The sequence below is a fragment of the Thunnus thynnus genome, chromosome 8 (assembly GCF_963924715.1).
Source record: "Thunnus thynnus chromosome 8, fThuThy2.1, whole genome shotgun sequence".
Classification (NCBI taxonomy): Eukaryota; Metazoa; Chordata; class Actinopteri; order Scombriformes; family Scombridae; genus Thunnus; species Thunnus thynnus.
Window position 1 is genome coordinate 14,662,013 of NC_089524.1, and position 19,990 is coordinate 14,682,002.

General features: G+C 39.8%; 2 protein-coding genes across 3 annotated transcripts; both read right to left on the reverse strand.

The window, feature by feature from the left end:
- Positions 1-1,747: 1,747 nt before the first annotated feature.
- Positions 1,748-5,568, reverse strand: lim2.2 (lens intrinsic membrane protein 2.2). Its single transcript, XM_067598100.1, has 5 exons — positions 5,325-5,568; positions 4,002-4,224; positions 3,637-3,777; positions 2,574-2,708; positions 1,748-1,905 (listed from the first exon to the last, which is right to left on the reverse strand). The coding sequence occupies exons 2-5, from the start codon at positions 4,177-4,179 to the stop codon at positions 1,835-1,837; spliced, it is 525 nt and encodes a 174-aa protein (XP_067454201.1). The 5' UTR covers positions 4,180-4,224; positions 5,325-5,568; the 3' UTR covers positions 1,748-1,834.
- A 931-nt stretch (positions 5,569-6,499) lies between these two features.
- On the reverse strand, positions 6,500-19,761 carry LOC137187649 (WD repeat-containing protein 47-like). Of its 2 annotated transcripts, none has more exons than XM_067596708.1 (17): positions 19,632-19,761; positions 19,218-19,456; positions 17,519-17,709; positions 17,240-17,323; positions 16,587-16,671; positions 16,178-16,486; positions 15,499-15,938; positions 14,598-14,694; positions 13,542-13,714; positions 12,630-12,887; positions 12,092-12,170; positions 11,818-11,975; positions 11,204-11,373; positions 10,648-10,818; positions 10,243-10,374; positions 9,642-9,860; positions 6,500-8,647 (listed from the first exon to the last, which is right to left on the reverse strand). In XM_067596708.1, the coding sequence occupies exons 3-17, from the start codon at positions 17,674-17,676 to the stop codon at positions 8,505-8,507; spliced, it is 2,676 nt and encodes an 891-aa protein (XP_067452809.1). In that variant the 5' UTR covers positions 17,677-17,709; positions 19,218-19,456; positions 19,632-19,761; the 3' UTR covers positions 6,500-8,504. The 2 variants fall into 2 exon arrangements, with proteins under 2 accessions (XP_067452809.1, XP_067452810.1); XM_067596709.1 differs by having other exon boundaries at positions 19,617-19,761.
- Between the last annotated feature and the right edge of the window lie 229 nt (positions 19,762-19,990).

Consider the following 19,990-nt stretch of genomic DNA (forward strand, 5'->3'; position numbering starts at 1 on the left):
TCCACAAGTTTATGCAAAACCTGATGAACCGTGTTATCCCTGCATGATTTGACAATGTGCCAAAGAGCTTCTTGTTATATCACAGAATGCTTGGCTTTCTCAGTCTTCAAGTGCCCCCATAAATGTTCAGTGGAGTTGAGCCCAGGTGACTGTGGAAGAAAGTCCATGACAATCAGGACTCCTTGATCTTCTTTTGTCTTCAGGTAGTTCTTGCAAAGCTTGAGGTGAGTTTGGGGTCATTATCCTGCTGCTGTCTGAATCCTTCTCCACAAAGATACAAAGCAGAGGGTAAAGCATGTCTCTGAAGAATGGAGTGGTACTCTTCCTTGGTCTGGGTGTAGTCAATTCAGTGCAGGTGTCCAACTCCAGAGTAGGCAAAATGGATACAACTGACTCAGTTTCTGCAAAGCATTTTAGAGTTTCCTGCACTGCCTTCTAGAAACCTTTAGTCTAGCCATGATTTCAGAAAAAGCCCCTCTTTACTTAGAATAACAATTTGACTTATGACACTTTCACGTAGTTTCCCACTATCACAACGCTACTTAGTTAGCAATGATCTGCTGATAAATTGAGGCACAGCCACATTTATAACAGCTGAACATCGGCTGCAAGTTGAGTTACTTGAGGGAGTCTCTGAAGAGTAGATCAAATCTAAATCAATGGAAAGGATACAACTCAAGGAAATCTGACCTCTTGTGCAAAGGAGTTAATTGGTCGATAACACAAATTTGATTAAATTTGATTACAGACCTAGAAATAGTGCAGAATCTGAAATATTTGTTATTCATTTTATATGTCATAAACTTCTTGTGTTTTAAAATGTTTCTGACTCCTCAAACTTTCTGATTATTTCCAGGTTAACTTGAAAATATTATATAAAAATATTATTTTCAATGTGTTCTCAGACTTTTAGACCCCACTGTATATATGCAAAACTATTATTATTCCCTTCTGTAAATAGATTTTACATTTATAATTTAATTTTAACATTTCATCAGTATTATTACCTTATTTTTGTTCTATTTTTATTATTCTTTGTTGCGTTTTTGGGAGCAAACCCCAAGACACAATCTCTGTATGGTTGCATACTTGGCTAATAAACAGATTCTGATATGTTTAATATCAGTAAATATTACTATTTGCTGTTGCAATTTAGTTCCCCAAAGGGATCAATAATTGAATCTTGTCTCCTCAATTTGGCCAAACTGCGCCTCATTAATGTGAACATGCTCATAGCTGATAACGAGCAGGCTAATGGAGCCGTTCAATAACCAGCATTTAGAAACATTATTGGTGAGCGCAGATAAGAGAGCGTGAGTAAAGTGAACTTTGTGACACACATGCTTTCATCCAGCAGTGGTGTATTGTGCCTTCTGTATATTGCACAAGAGCATCATCTAGTGGATAATCTTACATACTGACATTGCAGCATAACACCAGTGTTAGACACTTAGACACACACAACCCCAGGAGTTTTACAGGTTCTTAGATGTCCTCAAATCAACGGTAGCTCATTCACACAAATTAAAAGTAGTATTACGATGAAATTATTTCATAAAATGATCAATGGCCAAACAAATGATTTGTTGTAGGGGTTCTATCCTGGGTATGACAAGATACGAGAGCATTTGCTGTGGTGTAATGTAATGTGTCAAAACTGATGTGCTAGAAAGAGAAAAAAAAAGTGAAAATTTTCCTAACTGTTGGGGTCAAGATATTTTTTGTTGTCAGAAAAACCACACAAGAGTCCATGATTTCTATTTATTCTAGATACTCAAAAGCAGCAGTACATCCATTACAACAGTCTTCGTGCTAATCAGTGTGTTCATGTTGTTCAGCTCTCTTGGGCACTTGTAGGAGCAGGTTCTGCAGTGGTCCGCTGGTAAGCACAGAGCTGGAACACACCTACAAGAAGAAGTGAACCGAAGAAGTCTTTATTTTGTCTGAAAGTTAAGTATTGCAGTGATTTCCAAATACAATTTAAAAAAACGTTCCATTCTTCATAATTATCATTTTATGTCAAGAAAGGAAATGCAAACCACACTATTGAAGTTAAAAAAAAACGGATGATCTGAAATTCGCTTAAAAAAAACTATTGATTTTTGCTCATTTGTGTTTTAACAACAGATCTGTTTTGACATGAAACACTTAAAAGAAACATTGTATTTTACAATTGTAAAAATACAAATATTTACTGTATTTTACAGATAAAATGTTCTATTGTATATATTACTTTAGAATATTTTACAGAATACGGTCAAATATTGGCAAAATCTTGATTCAAATCAGGAAGTAGATCAAAAAATATGTAAACAAGATTATGAATGTAACTAAAACTTCAATGCCAACTTTCAGTATTTGACAGTTTTTGTCCCATGAAACACATTTTGGTGGGGACCAAAAAAGTATTGAGGTTTGTAGCTCAGCTGTAACATCATTCGCCTCAGATTATTGATAGACTCTAAAGTCTTTTGGATGATGTTATCCAGTGTGCTGACAGTGACTACAGGTCCCACAGTTCACTCACAAAAAACATACCTGTGCTCCTAAAATAAATGAAATAGAATAAATACCTGCTGCAAAAGCCAAAATTATGGCCACCCAACCTATGATGTAGGACCAGGAGAAGCGCCAGTCCAAGAAGCGTTTGCCAAAGAAAGTGACAGTCACTCCGGTGTAAATTGCAAGAGCCAACAGAGCAAGAAAACCTGAGAATGGAGGATCAGGTTAAATTTATTTCATATAATTAGCTCACTTCTCAACCCATACAACTTGCCTGTACGTATTTTATGTTCACCGCATTGTATTTATGGTAGTTTCCATTTAAAGGTCCTATTTTCATCCCAGATATGTCCCAGACAGGCTGAACAGTGTAATACAGGAAAATGTAAATTATAGTAATATGTTTATGTAAAAACTGCTGATTTTATTTCTTAACACTCTGCTGTCAAGAAGTCTATAATCAGTTTATAATCAGATAAATCTGGAACAAATCTACGGGATAAATTTACAGGACACTCTCTCTTAACTCTTACATACTGTTCAGGTCAAGTTTGACTTATTTTTATATATGATAGCAGTAAAAACACCCGAAACACATTTCATTTAGCCTGACATTTTATGACTTCTCCTAAAGTGACTGAGAACATACAAAAATTTCAACTTTTTAAAAATTTTTGTGCAGTTGATACACATTTTTATGTAACATTGGACCATGATATAGTATGATGTGCTCTCTGAAAGCTTAATTAAGGATTTATCATTCATTTATTAATGACTGCTAAGGTATATATGAATGGAAAAAAGATTTGCGGTTCAGAAATTTGGTATAGAGACTAATTATGAGGGGATAGTGTGAAGGGTCAGAACATGAACAGTCTGTAAAGGTTAAAGGTTAGCTTCACATTTTTTCCAGTCTGTCTTAAAATAATACTCACATGCCTACATGTACATTGAAACAGTTTTTGCTTGCTGTAATCATTCCTCTGGTTCATACTGGCCATTAAAAGATCCCCTCCTAACCATCTACCAGTGGAAGAGATGGGGAACAAAATCCACAGTCCTCATTCTGCGCAAAAATATTGTGAGCCTGTCCTTTAAACACCAGGTTTGCCTTCCTGACATTCTGTGTGTTACCTGAGAGGACCAGAGCGATGCCTCCTGTACGGACCCTCCTGTTCTTGGTGCCATTAGTGAAAGCGCTCAGGCCGAGCACCACGCCAGCAAAGCAGCTCAGCACCGCCAGCAACATAAAGGCCCGAGTCGCATCCCAGAAGGCTGCAGACAAGAAGATTATTCAGAGGCAATACACATCAGATACCAAGCCAACTTAGAATATCCACACATACTGGTGAATTCACTAGAAGTACTGAAAGAAATAACTAATTGGATAGTAGTAGAGGTATCGGCACAAAATATCAGATAGTGGTAGCTTAAGTCACAAACATGTTGGCATTTATGAGAACTTTAGTTTATCCAATTGCCACCTCTGATGTACTCACCTACAGTTATGGTATGGGCATGGCATTTGTGGTTGATGCAGAACCTCCAAAGCCCCTGATTGGCTGAGCTACCCGAGTATCGATACTGCATCCAGAAGTCCGTTGCTGTAGAAACGATGAGGAGCACGAGGGCAGCCAAACCGCACAGCGTGCCTCCTCCTGCTAGAGTATACAGCATCGTGGAGAAGCTGAGGGAAGTACTGTCCTCCTAAACATGCAGCAACTGTTCAGGAAAGATGGGAAAAGGTAGATAATTTACACCACATGCTCATGATGACCTATAGCCTATGTGGATGTCCTAAATGGATCAGCAGCACACCTATGCTCATCTATTCTCTCTGAAAATCAGCTCAATTACTGTAGGTCAGAGTGGTCATGATAATCCTAAAGTTACTGAGCCTCCTGGACGTACTGCAGGCCTAAATTAACCAGACATCTGTAATGAAAGGCCTGATATCTCCATTAAAAAACGCAAACCTGCTGCCTTTCTTTTAATATCTGAGCCAGTTTATGTGAAGATGCTCACTGAAGTTTTAGACTGCATAGAATAGATTTACCACATCTTTTAAACTGGTAAATACTCCAAAATGAGATGTCCACCACTAGAAGAAACTAATGTAACAGTTTAAAAACAAGTCATTTTTTGTTTTAGAAGTATTAACACAAGATCCTCATGAAGCAATATAATAATAAAGGCATTTACTCTCAAATTCAATCAGACATGTCCTCACGTCAGATAAGAAACAGAGTCATTCTTCAAAACGCTGTCAAATTGGTCGAAGCCAGCAAAGTACTTGACCCAGAACAGCTGTATGACAATAAGATTGCCTATTGGGCAGTTCAGAGCCATTGTTCACCACTAATTCCCCTCCCTGCACCACATACTAATCTTCCAATACTGAACAACTGAACTGTCAGCACTGTTGCTCTCTGTCAACCAGGCAGAAACCAATGATTTCATACACAGATTTCAACTCGCTGCAGTGTTGCAGCAGATCTCCAAAAAAAAAAAAAAAATTTTTTTGCAAAATCGCATCAAAATGACATCTGTAAATTTCAATTCCAAAGACTGTTCAGTTTTGTCAAGAAAGATAAACAAATGCTGGGGTTTCCCGCCCAGTTTTTAAGCTGTAAAAATCTTTTTTTCTAGACACAGAAGCACAGATCTCCAAACGTCCTCTCTTCATTCTCTTAGTAGTTCAGCTTCTTCTCCAAAAGCAGGTTTTTAAGCTGTTGCCTTTTGAACCCTCGCAGAAAATAGTATCATCCTGAGAAAGTACAGAAACTACAGGTTCTATGAAAGTCCAAGTTTTTTTCTGATACCTCTGGCTTGGTTGGTGTCTCTCCAGGGTTGCTGGCTGTAACAGTGAGCGTATCCTTTTTAAGCCCTGTACCCCTGGCTCTCATTGTCCACCTCACAAAAGAGGGAATGATCGAGCGCAGCATGTGAGTGATGGTAAATCCTCCCCCCACTCTCTTCTCTGCAGTTACCTTCATCCCTCTATCAACCGTATTTCTCTCTAAGCTCTTGCGCTTGCTCTTTATGTTCTCCATGAGCTTCTCTTATTCCTTCAAATTTTTTCATGTTATCTCAAAAGTAGCTGAGTGACAGTCCTCCAATACACAGGCAATATAGGAAAAGCGGGCGGAAAGTGATTCTGTGTATGGCCTGCACTACACATGTATGTGTGTGCAGCTGTGTGTAACTTGCACCTACCAGTGTGCACACGTGTGGTCCTCACATGCAGCAGAATCATTAGAAAAATTTAAACACATGCCATTTTAATGTGTGGGTGTTTCAGGCAAAACACACACACACACACACAACAGCTTAACACATTTGATGGCACTTTGCATCTTTATTCCATCAGTCAACTTATTTATGCAACTTCAACAACAACATGTGGTATCAGACAGTCACTATTTTATTATTTTATTCTATTGACCCTTTGGCAATCAATCAATCAATCAATCAATCATTACACATTGTTGAAACCCACAGAGGTTCAAGTCATTGTCCTTGAATATTCAGTAACACTGAATATGTCATTGTGAACCACACACCATGATGAAGACATCTGGAACATATGTTGTACAACAGGGTGTGAAAAATGTTTAATGTAACTTTATAGCTATACAAGGGTACAATTAAGAGGAATTAGGGTTCAAATTGTTAAAGCACATATAGTACCAAGATGAATTTCCGTCCACTTCTCTTAGGCCTGGTGGAGTTTGTAGTACCAATGGAATAGATAACCTATCACATACATTCTCTCTGCCACACCCTCTTGTCTCACATGTCCATCAGTCAGTAAAAATCACATCCTTCTTACTCATAAACATGTCATGATGTAACCAGATTTGTCAATTCACACTACAGTACAGCATCATTCCTATAAAGTGCACCAATACTACTGTCTTAACTTTATTCTGCAAACATTTTTTTTTTATCAATCCTTTACTCATTTTTATCAGGAGATAGTGACTGTTTGGTTACAATAGATTAATCAGTTCCATTTTAAATTTTACACTACATCCCAAAACTTCATCAGGAGCCATCTGTTCTCATGAACCCGTCCTCTGTATGTCTGTTTAAAAAAAGTTGCTTCATGGGAAACAACTGCATGCATCATCACCTCATTTGTAATGTGACATGAGGAGCTCTTACCACAACTGCTGTTCCTCCTGCCCTCACTTTTTACAACTGCACTGTGTTGTGCTTCGCTTTCACTGTGCTCAATTTCCCTCAATCTGTTTATTATTCACAAAAACGGGTTCCTAAAAAAAACAACCCAACATTTATTAATTCCCATGTTGCAATTTATCCATTTAGTTTGTGTGAAACTCAACACTGAAATTGTTTGTTTATGACAGATCTGCAAATCACTTTGTTCACCACTCAAATACCAAACCTGAACATAATGCAGTTTCAACATTAGTGTAAAGCTCTTATTACTCTCTATTGCACAGATGGTTTTTCAGTAATAACAGATGTAGGGAAAAAAAAAAAACATTAAGAATTCATAAAAGTGTGCACAAATGCAGATGGGTGATCATTTTCTATATAACAGTGACATTACAAAAATGTACACATGACAAGGCATATGGAAAAATATTAAGACAAAGTTGCAAATAAATAAATAAATCTCTCAGTTAATCCACACATCCAAAAATCTCTACAAATGTTACAAAAAGGCACATTATGTTATGCATAACCAAATGTGGCTTCTTTCCACAACATAAGGAGTCCAAGTCACTGCCTTCAGTGAAGACTGAGGAGTTACCACTATTATCAACCATGACATCACCTACTGTACAAACATTAGTGTTTTGAATACATTTTTTGTTGAAATGTTTCACCAAAAACTACATCTCTTCTCCACTGACCTCTCCATTTTACAACTCCTTCTGACTCAAGTATGAATTTTGGTATTGTGACAAAAAGAACTAAACTAACTTGAAAATGTGCTTGCAGTGAACTTTCTCATGCCTTGTAATACAGGCATTATGGGTCGCCGCTATGTTCTAACTACATCTTTGCCATTTAATCTTTATGCTCTAAAGCTAGAAGCAGAAAAGTATTAAGCAAACACATAACACCCTAAATATTGCAGTATTTAACTTCACATGAATTCTGAATAGAAACATTGACACTAAAATATCTCTGTTTCCTCTTTTTATGGCATTTTCAAAAGGCTCTTTTAATTTCCCTTTAAAGGGCCAGTGTGTAAGATTTAGTGGCATCTAGTGGTGAGGCTACAGATTGCAACCAACTGGATACAACTCCCTTCACCCTCCCCTTCCAAGCATATAGGAGAACCAATGGTCGCAAAACTAGTAGAAAACGCAGAGGGCCCTTTCTAGAGCCAGTGTTTGGTTTGTCTGTTCTGAGCTAGCGTAGAAACATGGCGGTGCAAGATGGCGGGCTCTGTGGAAACCTCTGTAGAAATAAAGGGCTCATTCTAATGTAACAAAAATACAACAATTCTTATTTTCAGGTGATTATACACTAATTAAAACGTACTTATGAATATTATATTCTAATTCTGCTGATTGATCCCCCTAAATTTTACACACTGGTCCTTTAATTCATTTTTCACTTTTTACACTCAAACTGCAAAGCCATATACATATTTCCAGAATGCAATGTTTGCTTAAACACACACACACAGGCACAGATTCACACCAACATATACAGTAGTATTCAAACACACACACACACACACACACACACATTACCATGTATAGACTGTCATCTTTAAAGTGATTGGATTTTCACCTAAAAACATGTCTGTCTCACAGTTTATATACACACACACACATATGCACACTCACTTTAAACTGAACAACATATAAACAGCTTAATTCACGCAGTATGTGTGCATACACGCACAAACACACACGCACCCCGCAGCAGTTTGTCATCCCATGCCGGGGTGTATGTCACATCTTGTCTTGTCTGTGCTTTTGTTGTTGGTAACCAGTGTTTCTCTGGTGAGTATTTCAGGGCCCTGACGCCCAGAGGACCACAGTTCGATCCGCAGAGGAGGAGAGGAAGGTTCGGTCATGTGGGTGCCACCTACACTGGATCACCTTGTCCCAGTGTTCCCCTGCCACCGTCTGAGGGAGTGGCTTTGTTAGGTCGCCTGGGGTCAGAGAAAAAAAATTACGTACATATCATACAGGGTTGGCAGAAAGTGGCATCAAACTCTTAAATCTAGAAGCATTATGTTGCATTAATAACTGTAGTTGCATTAATCCTTACTTATATTAGTTATAAATGGAGTTTCACCACTTAAACTGATGGTGCTTAAAAGTAACACTTGAGGAACAAATGTGTTTCTGTTCTCATGGATCACTACTGGCACAATTAAAGTCAATAAATACATTTACATGTGTATTTTGACAGCATCTAATTGCCTTTCAAAGTAAATTTTAGAATAACAAATTGATTACACATGCAGACAAACATCTTCTGAAATGATTTAACTTGGAACATGAGACGTATGGATGGAGACAAACAAACAGTGACAGTTGTAAATCTTAATGTCGATAAAAAAGGGACCATTATGGAGGGAAAGCTGAATAAATTATGTGAAGGTAAGAAGACACAAAATCAATTATTTTTTTCAAATTGACATTTTGGTAATTCAGAGTACAATACCGGTCAAATGTTTGGACACACCTTCCCATTCCCTTGAATGAGAAAGTGCTTCCACACTTTTGACTGGTACTCTTTGTTGTATGGTGATGTGTCATTTGTGGTTGTGAGAGGAGGAGGGGATAACAATTACTGTGGACAACAGAACTGTGGAGTCATCCAATTTTCCCAATTATTCATTCTTGTCAGTTCAGTTTGCAGTGGATCATTGTATTAAGCTACTTACAGAACTGTGCAATGTCCGAATTACAGAACTGTGGTTGTTTTTACTAAACAAAATGTAGCATGTGCTTTTTTTCCCTCCATGCAGATTTATTTGATTGCAATCTCCTGACTCAGTCTGATCCAGCTTGATGCAGCTGATTTATATATTTATGTTGATTTCCATGTTGTTAGCACTGTTCAAAAGTACTTTGAGTGAGGGAGAGTGGGGTGTATCTGTATTTCGTTTCTGTCTCTGTTTATAAAGAAGATGCTACCTTGCAGGTCACTGATGATGATTTTGTTGTCGTAGGATCCAGTGAGGAGATGATGGGCTCCGGGTGAGAAGCGCACTGAGCGAATGTCACTGCTGTGGGGGCAGTATGTCTGGACTATGCGGCCTCCTCTGATGTCGTACAACATGCAGGTGCTGTCCTCCTGACCGGTGGCCAGCAGGCGGCCGCTGGGATCCACCGCCACTGACGCCACTGCACTTCCTGTGTGAGCCAAAGTGGTAATAAAAATGTTTGCTATGATTGGGTGCAGTTTAAAACTGCCCGCTATACCAGCTGATCTACCTAAGATTTAAACTTGAGAACAAGAGAACAAGGGACTCTTTTATCTCACTTGAAGATTTGCATGCTAGATTTGCAGGTGAACAAGGAATAAAAGATGAGCTTTAGTTCAGATCCAGAAAATTTCGCTGCAAATTTCAAGCACCAACCTGTAATGTAGTACAAGTGATTTTCAGCCAAATGAAGGAAAATGTATTGACTCAGCATCTTTGCTTACCAAGAATAAAGCCTGTGTTTACCGAGTTCACTATTTACCTGTCTGTTAGTGTTTATTTCCCACCATGAAAGTCAAGAGGTGACTCACCTGTGCCATGCAGGGTTGTGCCCACCACCCGCACACAGCTGGGCACCCGCAGGTCCCAGAAACGGACGGTCTTGTCCTGGGAGCCAGAGGCGATCATCCACCCTCCCCATGTATATAGAGTCAGAATGTGACCTGTTCAAACAATAGTAAAGTCATAAATATGTATTATACTGTACTGAATCGTTGTGTTTACACGCTCTGGTTCTGTGATTAAAATGATCTTGTGGTCTTAAAAGTTCAGTGGTAGTGTCTCATCAGGGAACAATTTAGAAAAAATGGTTTATTTAGATTTATGAAAGTCATGTGATTGCTGATAATCCCTTTCTGATACATAAAAAACTGTTTTCAAACCCCTAGACATTTTTTTTTTTTTTAATTTCATGGAAAGAGCTGTTCTAGGCGTACCAGTGTGTCCACTCAGGGCGTGAAGGCCCTGTCCTCTCTGACAGTCAGTGGTGTAGATGTTGCAGTCTCCGGCCCCGGCACTGATCAATATGGATCCTCCACTCTCAGGGCCCTCCATGAAGGCCAGGTCCCTGATGGTACCATCATGCATGCTGAACTCCAGATCTGGGCCTGAATCAGAGCACACATTTGGGGTGGAGACATAGAGGGTTACATGCACCTCAATATCAGGAGACTTGAACCTGTATTCCACTTGTTCTGGATTTCTGAAGCACCATCAAGTTTTACCAAATCAAAACAGCAACAAGGTAGAAAAATGTGATACTGATGGATTTTTAACAAACAACATATTTTTGGACACACAAAGCGCTCATGGGTAGTTGCGCGAGTAGGAAGCAGTGAAGGCGAGAAGGACTGAGGTAGGTGATAGAAACATAAAACAGAAGTTACACAAAACTGCTACTCTCAATGATCATTCATACATAGATATGTCCTGTATAAGGCGAGTGGAAGGGAATTACTCATCACATGCAAACTAAAGCACATAAAATAGTACCTGTGGCATTGCAGCTGTCTGCATTGAAAGGCAGGACCTTGACGTATTTATCATTGGAGCCAGTGGCCAACAGTTGTCCACAGTGGCTCCAGGCTACACAGTAGATTGAGCCCTTATGGTGTTTGTTCCTCCTGAAGCGTACCACCGGCTGCTTGACTGCACCAGAACCACTGAGCGAGTCAATAAAATACAGATTAGGAACTATGATGGAAGGCAGAAGATCTAAAATGCTATGAAATCTTTAGGGGGGAAAAAAAAGCAACTTCTGGTCAAGCTCAGACAATTAATTCAGCCACCTTTCTGATTTTTGTCAAAACAAAACAACATTCTTCTTCTTTTAAGAATATGGCAGTGACATGCACATTAATCTGTCAGCAAAAACACATGTTCAAAATTGCTGCCAAGATGCACAAATCCTCAGTGTACCTGTGTGCACATTTAAAATAATAATAATCACCATACAGCCACCATAAGTTAACACATTTTGGCCTGTCAAGATTATCCTTGCATGACCAAATTTTCCAACACACACTTTCCGTTGAGCCATTATCTATGACCTATATAGACAAATGATATATCATGTTTTAAGAATATGTCATGTAAATGGCTCGTACCTGGCAGTCGGTGTGTCGGGGTAGGCGCACACTCTCAGGGTTTTGGAGTTGGAGCCGACAGCATAGAGTGAGCCAGAGGGATGGAAGGCCACTGCACGCACCGCCTGCGTGTCCTCCAGTGTGCTCACTTTGACAAACAGTGTCTTGGACTTCCCTGGCTGTACAACAAAGATCAGAAAAATTATCCTTAGTAAATTCAGGTCAGACAAGATTTTTTTTTGTATTTTATTTTCACCAGCTTGGACAGGTATTTTTGGTGGTGAGTTTGCTGTACCTCTTGTGCTGCGCTACGTGTCGCAGAACAGCCGGAGTCATCTTGAACTGTTGCACCAGGCCCTCTGATCTTCTCAGCACTAGTGTTCACAATAGATGCACACACACACACACACACACACACACACACACACACACACACACACACACACATTAATTATAAACCTGTGCAACCTACTTGCAAATCAAAAATCTGACAACATGGCTCATAACATTTTTCATAGATAACTATTGGACATAGTTTTTCATAATCATAGAAAGATGATCAATAGAAAGCTGAATTTTGCTGCAGAGCAACACAAGAATAACATGTTTCATACATACTGATCAATATTAAATCAAAATGAAGTGTGATTACTTTTGGCTGACAGCTTTAAGATAACTAGTGACATCAAATTATATAATTATTGAGCATTATTCTAAATTGGCCGTGTGATATCTTATTAAAACTCAAACCAAATATGAGACTGTTTTTTCAGAAGTTAATGTTTTGGAGTGATATTATTCACTACATGACCAGAAACTCAGCAGGGTCTTACCTCTGACTGGTAGGTACCGGGGACTCGCCGAGGGACGGCAAGCCATGGCTCCCAGTCCTTAACGGGGTGCTGCTGCTTACCCCGCCTTGTTTTTCTCTTGGCAGCCCGGTGTCTGGTGTGTGGCGGGTGTTGGAGGTCCTGGGACTAGAACTGCTGCTGTTATTCTTCACTCCGTTGCACTGCTGGCCCAGATGTGTCATCACCTCATCTCCTCGGTGGTCGATGCCCACATTCATCTCTTCCAACTTCTGAATGGATCTAGACACAAAAACCAGATATCTGTGTCTCAACAAACAGAGAAACGAAGCCTGAAACCTTGTATTGCATTAGCTGATATCTGCTATTAATTAAAGAATTTCCACTTAACAGATTCTCATTCCATGTATCTCCTGAAATATCAACCCTGAGTGCCCTTAAGGTGATTGAATGATGAAATTTTCTATCTATATATAAATCTTGAATTGTTTTAAATCCCCTTTAATTTAGGAAAACTACTCTTTATCAGACTGGGAAGGCAAAAATGAATGATTATTAAAAAATATGGGTATAAACAGAAACAGCTGGTGGTCTGACGATATTAATAATTTGGGTTATTGTGGATTCTTTATGTGATAAGTTTGCTTAATTTTGAAAAAAAGCAATGTAGACAGACATATTTATTTTCCATATTTAGCCACAAGGGGGCATCATGTTTGCTTAAAGTAATTTTTTAAAGCACAAATGCCCAAAATTACATGGTTCCAGCTTCTCAAACATGAATATTTTCCATTTACAGACCAATTGATTAATGACTGATCAAGAAATTAATCTGCACTAATGAGTGATGAAAGTAATCGTTAATTACAGCTCTAAATATCCCAATTATAACTTCCCTGCAACTGTCCAGATTAATTAATTTTGCCACTTTCTTACCTGCTGAGGAAGGTCTCAGTGAGGTTGTGTTGGGCTCCGTCTTGAGGCTTCACTCCTCCCTCCAGCAGCATCTGCTGGTAAAGCTGCCTCTGCTGCTGCTTCTGCTCCAGATGCTGTTGCACGCGGAGTCGCTGCCTGTAATACTCCTGTATGTGCTCTGTGGAGTCATGCCGCTGGACAAACAGACACATGCACACAAAGCAATATTGAAGCAATATTCTGATATCATTTGCTTTACCCTGTAACCTGAATTATTACTTAGTTAGTATTGCCTTTCAGTATACTCTGCTTCAAAGCTTGGCAGTGCTCTTTACCACACACACACACACACACACACACACACACACGCACACGCACACACACACTACTTACAACTCTTCAACTCCCAAGGCCTCGTCCTCCATTATCAACCCCATAAAAAGTTTTCAAGGGCCTCATCATATCCAGCGGGTCTACAGTATATCTCCCTTCATCTCATCTCACCACTTTTCATACACACACACACATACACACACACATACACACACAAAACATCCAATATCAAGACGCTTTGCTCATGTGGATGGGAACTGCGATGCATAAAGATGAGCGATGATGGAGGCGAGCGGGCCATCTTGGGTGTGACCGCACATCAAACCAGATTATCTGCCTCCTCTGTCCATGACCTCCACCCAGGGTGACAGGGGCAGCAGGGTGTGAGTGTCCCGTGGACAGGTGTGGCAGAGAATTGGGGATAGATTTATGAGGCAGTAGAGGTATTGAGACGATGTGGTTCAGGGGTTCAGAGGGGATCTATTCTAAATCTTTTAAATCTGGAGTAATGACTATGGGGGGAAGACAGACTTTGACTCAAGAGACCAGACAGATAACCCTGGCTATTTGTTTTTACTGACTTCATAAGATTCATGAAACCAATTCAGCCTAAGCAACCAAAGGTGAGAACCTCCATTCCTCCTTGCCTGAAACGTCTTTGTGCTCATCATCGTTCTATGGTTTATCTAAGGTCTATAATGTTTAAACCATAAGGCACTGCTTTTAGTCTGCAGTTCTTATTACCTCATTTGTTTCTGTGCCGCAGGCTGCACCACCATCTCTTCCAGGAGTCAGAGGGGTGCGTGTGGTGTTGGGGCCATCCAGCCCCTGTGGATGCTTCCTACAGTCAGGAAAATGTGATACAACCGATTAATTTAAGCTCAGATTGAGCTGAAGTGAAATGGCAGGTAAAAAAATCTAATAGAAAACTTAAACAGTGAATGTATATAAAACCCCAGATGACAGCGCAAAAAATGGTTGTTTTGATTTCAGTCCTCCATGGAAGACAAAACATCAAGGTGACGTACAGTTTAATTTTCACAGAAATATTAATATGTAGAAGTAGATGTAAGTAGTTTTATAGGGTTTTGTTAATTAGCAAACACCAGTGAATAAGTCAAAGCTCATAGTCAATGAACTTTGTGAAAATGAGAATAATTATGTGTGTGTGTGTAATCTCATTGATTATTTGCTGGTAATCAAGGATTAATCAGGTGATCGCCAAATAATTTAGCCAATTAATTCACTTCTGAAGTCAAGTTAAGAAGCAATTATGTTTTGGGGTTTATGAGTATAATGTTATATGTAAATATTTTTAATCACATAGATGATTGTAGGTAAGTACAGATATCAGCTCTCTGTCTAGCTTTCCTATCTTTGAATTTGAATTATTCATGTAATTGATATATTAAGAATACTGTAGCATTTGTTAAACTATCAGATCAATTTATATGTTGCTGTGATGATGTTTTTTAAGACTCAGGTGGCTTAGATTTGTGAAAGATAAATGATTGCTAGAAAGTAACTCACAGGAAAATACAGTTTGCTGTGCAGTGATGCAGGGACATTATAGTTTTAAGTGAAGGTGTGCTATGACAGCACATCAAACACAAATCCTGTGTCACAGGTCTTCTCTGACTCTTACCTCTCAGGTGAATCATCCTGCTGATGCACATTATTTTCCACTAGGCTCCGACTGAGGGCAGACTTCATATTTGCCTCCATCCCTCTCTTGTCCTGGGCTGCCAGGCCGTGGGACAGGCCGTCCAGAGCTGGGTTGAGGGATCTGGACATGTAGGTGTCGGCTGAATGAGGCCTCTGGTGGAAGGGCGAGGTAGGGCAGGGGGATAGGCGGTTGATTAAGGGCGTGAGGAGGTCGGCATAGCCAGCCTTGCTGGGCTTCACCAGCCGGTCCACGTGGATGTTGAGCGTTTTCTGCTGGAAGGCGCATGAGAAGGCACCGGGAGAGAGGTTTTGCAGCCAGGAGAGCAGCGACAAATCCAGTTCATCACAGCCGTTCCCGCAGAGCACATCCACACCGAGCAACACCTCGCCCTCTGTGATCTCCTCACCAGTTGCTTTACTCTGCAAAACAGAAACAGTGTGGTTAAGACCATCAACTAAGACTCACATTATTGTGTTTTTGTGGGAACCTTGATGGTTCTGAAATGAATGTAAGAGTGCAATCACACACAGGAAGTTTCAAAACTTGTATAAGTATAGAAGTTTGTAGAGGTGCCACCAAGTTCAAGACCCTTTTACTGCAATATGAGCAGCCAATGCAGATTCCTTGTAACCTTTTAAAAATTTAGGGGTCACATTACCTGACAGAACTCAACACAGCACTCATAAAGGATCCCTTTGATGAGCAGTTGGAAGAGACGGTTCCCGCTCGCCCTGAATCCAGCCTCGCTCAGCTTCCTGTCCGCTGGAATGAATTCAGCTACCATAGTGCAGGCCTCGTCAAAGCAGTGGACGCGCGCCGTGCTCGGGTGCCAGTCTTTGAACTCGGCGTGGTGGGTGAGGCGTGGCAGCGTGAGGAGGAGACACAGCTTGCTGTAGTCCTCTTTGGATGGACAGAACTCCTCCAGATTGTGGAGGCACTTGACTGCCTCCTTCATGGTGAGCTCCAGCTGGAGATCACAGATAATTCATACAGGACTGGTGAGTATTTGGCTGCAATGATAACCTTTTCCTTTATACTTTATACAAATGTTCTAAATATATACATACATTCTGAGGGTCTTCAGCAGCAGACATGGCGTTATTTACACACAGAGCTTCAAGAAACTTCTGCTTCAGAATGATGTAGCGGAACCTGGAAACACAAATATCTGTATTAAGAAATGTAGTTTATATTGAACTGAATTGAATCAGTTGACTTGATTAAACTCCATGTGGCCTTTCTGGGGTTGAATTATTTTGATAAACTGTTATTTAACTAGGTTGGAGAACTGAGTTTAAAACCATTCTTCATTTATGTTGAGACTACAATTGTTTGGAGGTTGATGAGAAATAGAAGCTGTCACTAATTTGACATGATCATGCCACTATAGTACTGGGATTTGACCTGATTTAGTTCTCAGGCTCACAGCTTTATTGGCAAATCCAGCCCAGTCACCAGTGAATCATCCTTCCATAATTAATATTGTACTTGAAATTTAGACCAATAATCAGCACAGTAGCAGTGAAATTAAAGACAATTCCCAGGCAAATGAAAACTTTAACTCAATGGGAAACATTTCAATTAGACCTCATGTTCTTCTTATAATGCATCAAGAAAACAAAATTTAATAAAGGGACTATTTCACACGAGCTGTCCTTCAATGGCTCCTTAAACTTTCAGATTTTAAATAATAATAATACTCCTACATTGCTTCTCTCACCTTCTCTTGTCAAACTTGTCCATTCCTTCTAAAGGCTGAATAAACTGCATCACTTCCTCCCACTGGCCGTCCAGAATGAGTTGCCTGTTGACAGCAGTAAATGAACAGTTAAAAATGCCAAAGAAAAAGCCTGCAGCCAACCCCAACACCAATATCAGGTCTGTCAACAATGATGTAAACACACGATTCCTGATCAATACCTCTGCATCTGGAGAAGCTCTGACCACGACAACCGTATGTAAAATTGTCATACAGTATGAGTCTGCTGTACTGTCATACCTGAGGAAGAGCATGTCATCAGAATAAAGTCCATTGATGACGCCGCTCTCTTTCTCTAAGGCCAGCATGCTGATGTGCAGCTTCCTGGAGTTGAGGAAATCCAGGATCAGCTTGATCACCTCTGCCTCCTTGATGTTGATCGTCTCCTCTGCCGTCATGATTACAGGTCTGTGGTGGCAGCTTACAGCTGGCTGGAATACATTCAGAGGTATGGGAAGACAGGCATGTTGCTAGAGAAGTCACACAAAGAGCTGCAGCTAATCGTTATTTTCATTATAAAAATATACCTAAAATGCTTATGCTTGTAGTTCATAATCTGTTGCTTGCACACTGGCTCTAAAGTTGTCCACAGTTTAAGAAAAATGCTACTTCTCTGAATATTAAAACTGTCCAGCTTGTTGTTACATCCAAAAATAAAGATTAAATTGATTTGTGGAGCCAACAAACATTCTTTAGGCATGTAGAAACACGGTCATAGTTACAGCTTAGAGATAATAATTACGGAAATCTCACATCAGTATCATTATTTTCATGTAAGTTGTTGTTGCCTGGCTCTAAATCTACTGTATGTGCGCATACGTTTTTGAAAAAAAGCAAAAACAAAGCTCTTTGTTGGATACAGGAGACACTGAAGTTGTGGCAGGTAAGTAATTTGTTGACTAAAAATTAATACAAAGCAGGTTTTTCATACAGCATTTCAGCATTATCTATCATTGTGTAGACAAAGAAGTGTGAGAAACCAGAGGGCAGGGTAACCAGACAGCTTAACAGTTTAAAATCAATGTTAATGATATAAACATTGACAAATACTCATGCACACTTCTATTCCACATTGATACCCGCTGGCATGTACGTTTATAGCAGTCACTTTAATATTCCTACAGGGATGTCAAGTGTGTCTGGTTTCTCAGTATCTACATTGACCTGACGTTCTAAATGTTATCATCTATAATTCATTTCTACAAGAGCCTATATTATAGTATTAGTTAAGTAAATTTATTATACTCTCCCGTGGCCTACTATCACCAAACTTTAGTATTTCTGTGATGTTTCTGTAGAGAAGCCTTAAGAGATTTGTTTGGATTCTATAGTGAGCACTGGAAATGGTTATTGTACTTGATATTTTATATGGTACCACAATAATATTCCTATAAAGGTTTATAGTTTGATGATAATCATAATACATATTAGGATGCAGTTCTTTTGTTCAGGCGTGTAAATGGTGAATCACTGCAACATCATAAAGGCTACAGTACATTTAAGGTGCAAAAGGCTCTTCATGACGCATGATGCATGGCCTGTGTCTCTATGTGCATGGAGAAAGCAGTGATGGCTCAGTGTGTGTGTGTGTGTGTGTGCTGGAGGCAGAGCAGCCGGTGACACCGCCCTGTCCCTCCCCGCACACAGAAACAACATCCAGCACCGGTCCTGACTCCTGGATGTGACAGCGGGTCTGCGGCCTCAGCACTTTATCTGCGCTCAGACACACCTTATTTATCTGAGCAGACATAGCGTACACACACACACACACACACACACACACACACACACACACACACACAGCAGCAGCTCAATGTGGACACACATGCAGGACAACAGCCAACGATGTCATTAATTTTCTCTCCAATATGAAGGATATCGTGCAACACCACATTGTGTGACGCTAACACGCCACCGTGAATGCATGCCAACTCCTGACCTGTCAGTCTGCGCCAACAACACGCCGCATTAAAGCCGCTCCACGCCGTCTGCGATCTCCAAATGTAACCTTGTCTACGGAGGGGAGGGGAGGAAGCTGGTTTTGCTGTTGTGATCCCGTTCAACGTTTCCAGAAAGCTCCCTTCTATCTCATTTCTTGTACACAGCTCACGGTTGCCATGCGGACGCAGCCGCAAACCACCAATCAACTGTAGCGATGATGACGCCCGGTGGTCACACCTATATGGGATAAAATGTGGGTCATAATTATTAATTGAAAAAAAATCTCCTAAGAATCAAAACAAACAAACAAAAAAAAAAGAAAAAAGGAATGAAAGTGAAAAATAATGCAAAACTTTTTTGATTCAAGAGTGAAATATTTGATTACAATATTCTTCACTTTTCTTTCACTGACAGGTAAATCTTTTGTCGTCACGCAGCTTAATTTTTTAGTTTCACTGTTGAACTTTTCAGTTTCAGTTCAGAATTTTTCAGTTTCAATGGTCTGATATGTCCCCTTCAAAAGTAATTGGCTAATGAGCCGCAGCCCTGTAACACCCGCCCACGTGCCCTTTGTGTCAGAACTGAAACTGAAAAATTACACAGCAAAACTGAAAAAAGTGACCACAAAAGTTTTATTGTAAGTTTTGCCTTTGAGGTCATTTTTTGCTTTCAATTTATTTTTATTCATTTTCAATTATTTTTTTGTCTGATGCCTGGGAGATTTTGTTCAATTCTTATGACACAAATCTAATCCCATACACCTATAGCATA

Bases quoted from the DNA above. Each gene is read 5' to 3' on its own strand.
- lim2.2 (XM_067598100.1), bottom strand. From the start codon at position 4,179: ATGCTGTATACTCTAGCAGGAGGAGGCACGCTGTGCGGTTTGGCTGCC. The intron at 3,778-4,001 runs GTGAGTACATCA...TCTTGTCTGCAG, and splicing joins TGCCCATACCATAACTGTAG to CCTTCTGGGATGCGACTCGG. The intron at 1,906-2,573 runs GTATTTATTCTA...TTCTTCTTGTAG, and splicing joins AATTTTGGCTTTTGCAGCAG to GTGTGTTCCAGCTCTGTGCT.
- LOC137187649 (XM_067596708.1), bottom strand. From the start codon at position 17,676: ATGACGGCAGAGGAGACGATCAACATCAAGGAGGCAGAGGTGATCAAG. The intron at 13,715-14,597 runs GTAATAAGAACT...CTGTTTGTCCAG, and splicing joins GCGGCACAGAAACAAATGAG to CGGCATGACTCCACAGAGCA. The intron at 9,861-10,242 runs GTGAGTCACCTC...TGGCTCACACAG, and splicing joins CACAACCCTGCATGGCACAG to GAAGTGCAGTGGCGTCAGTG.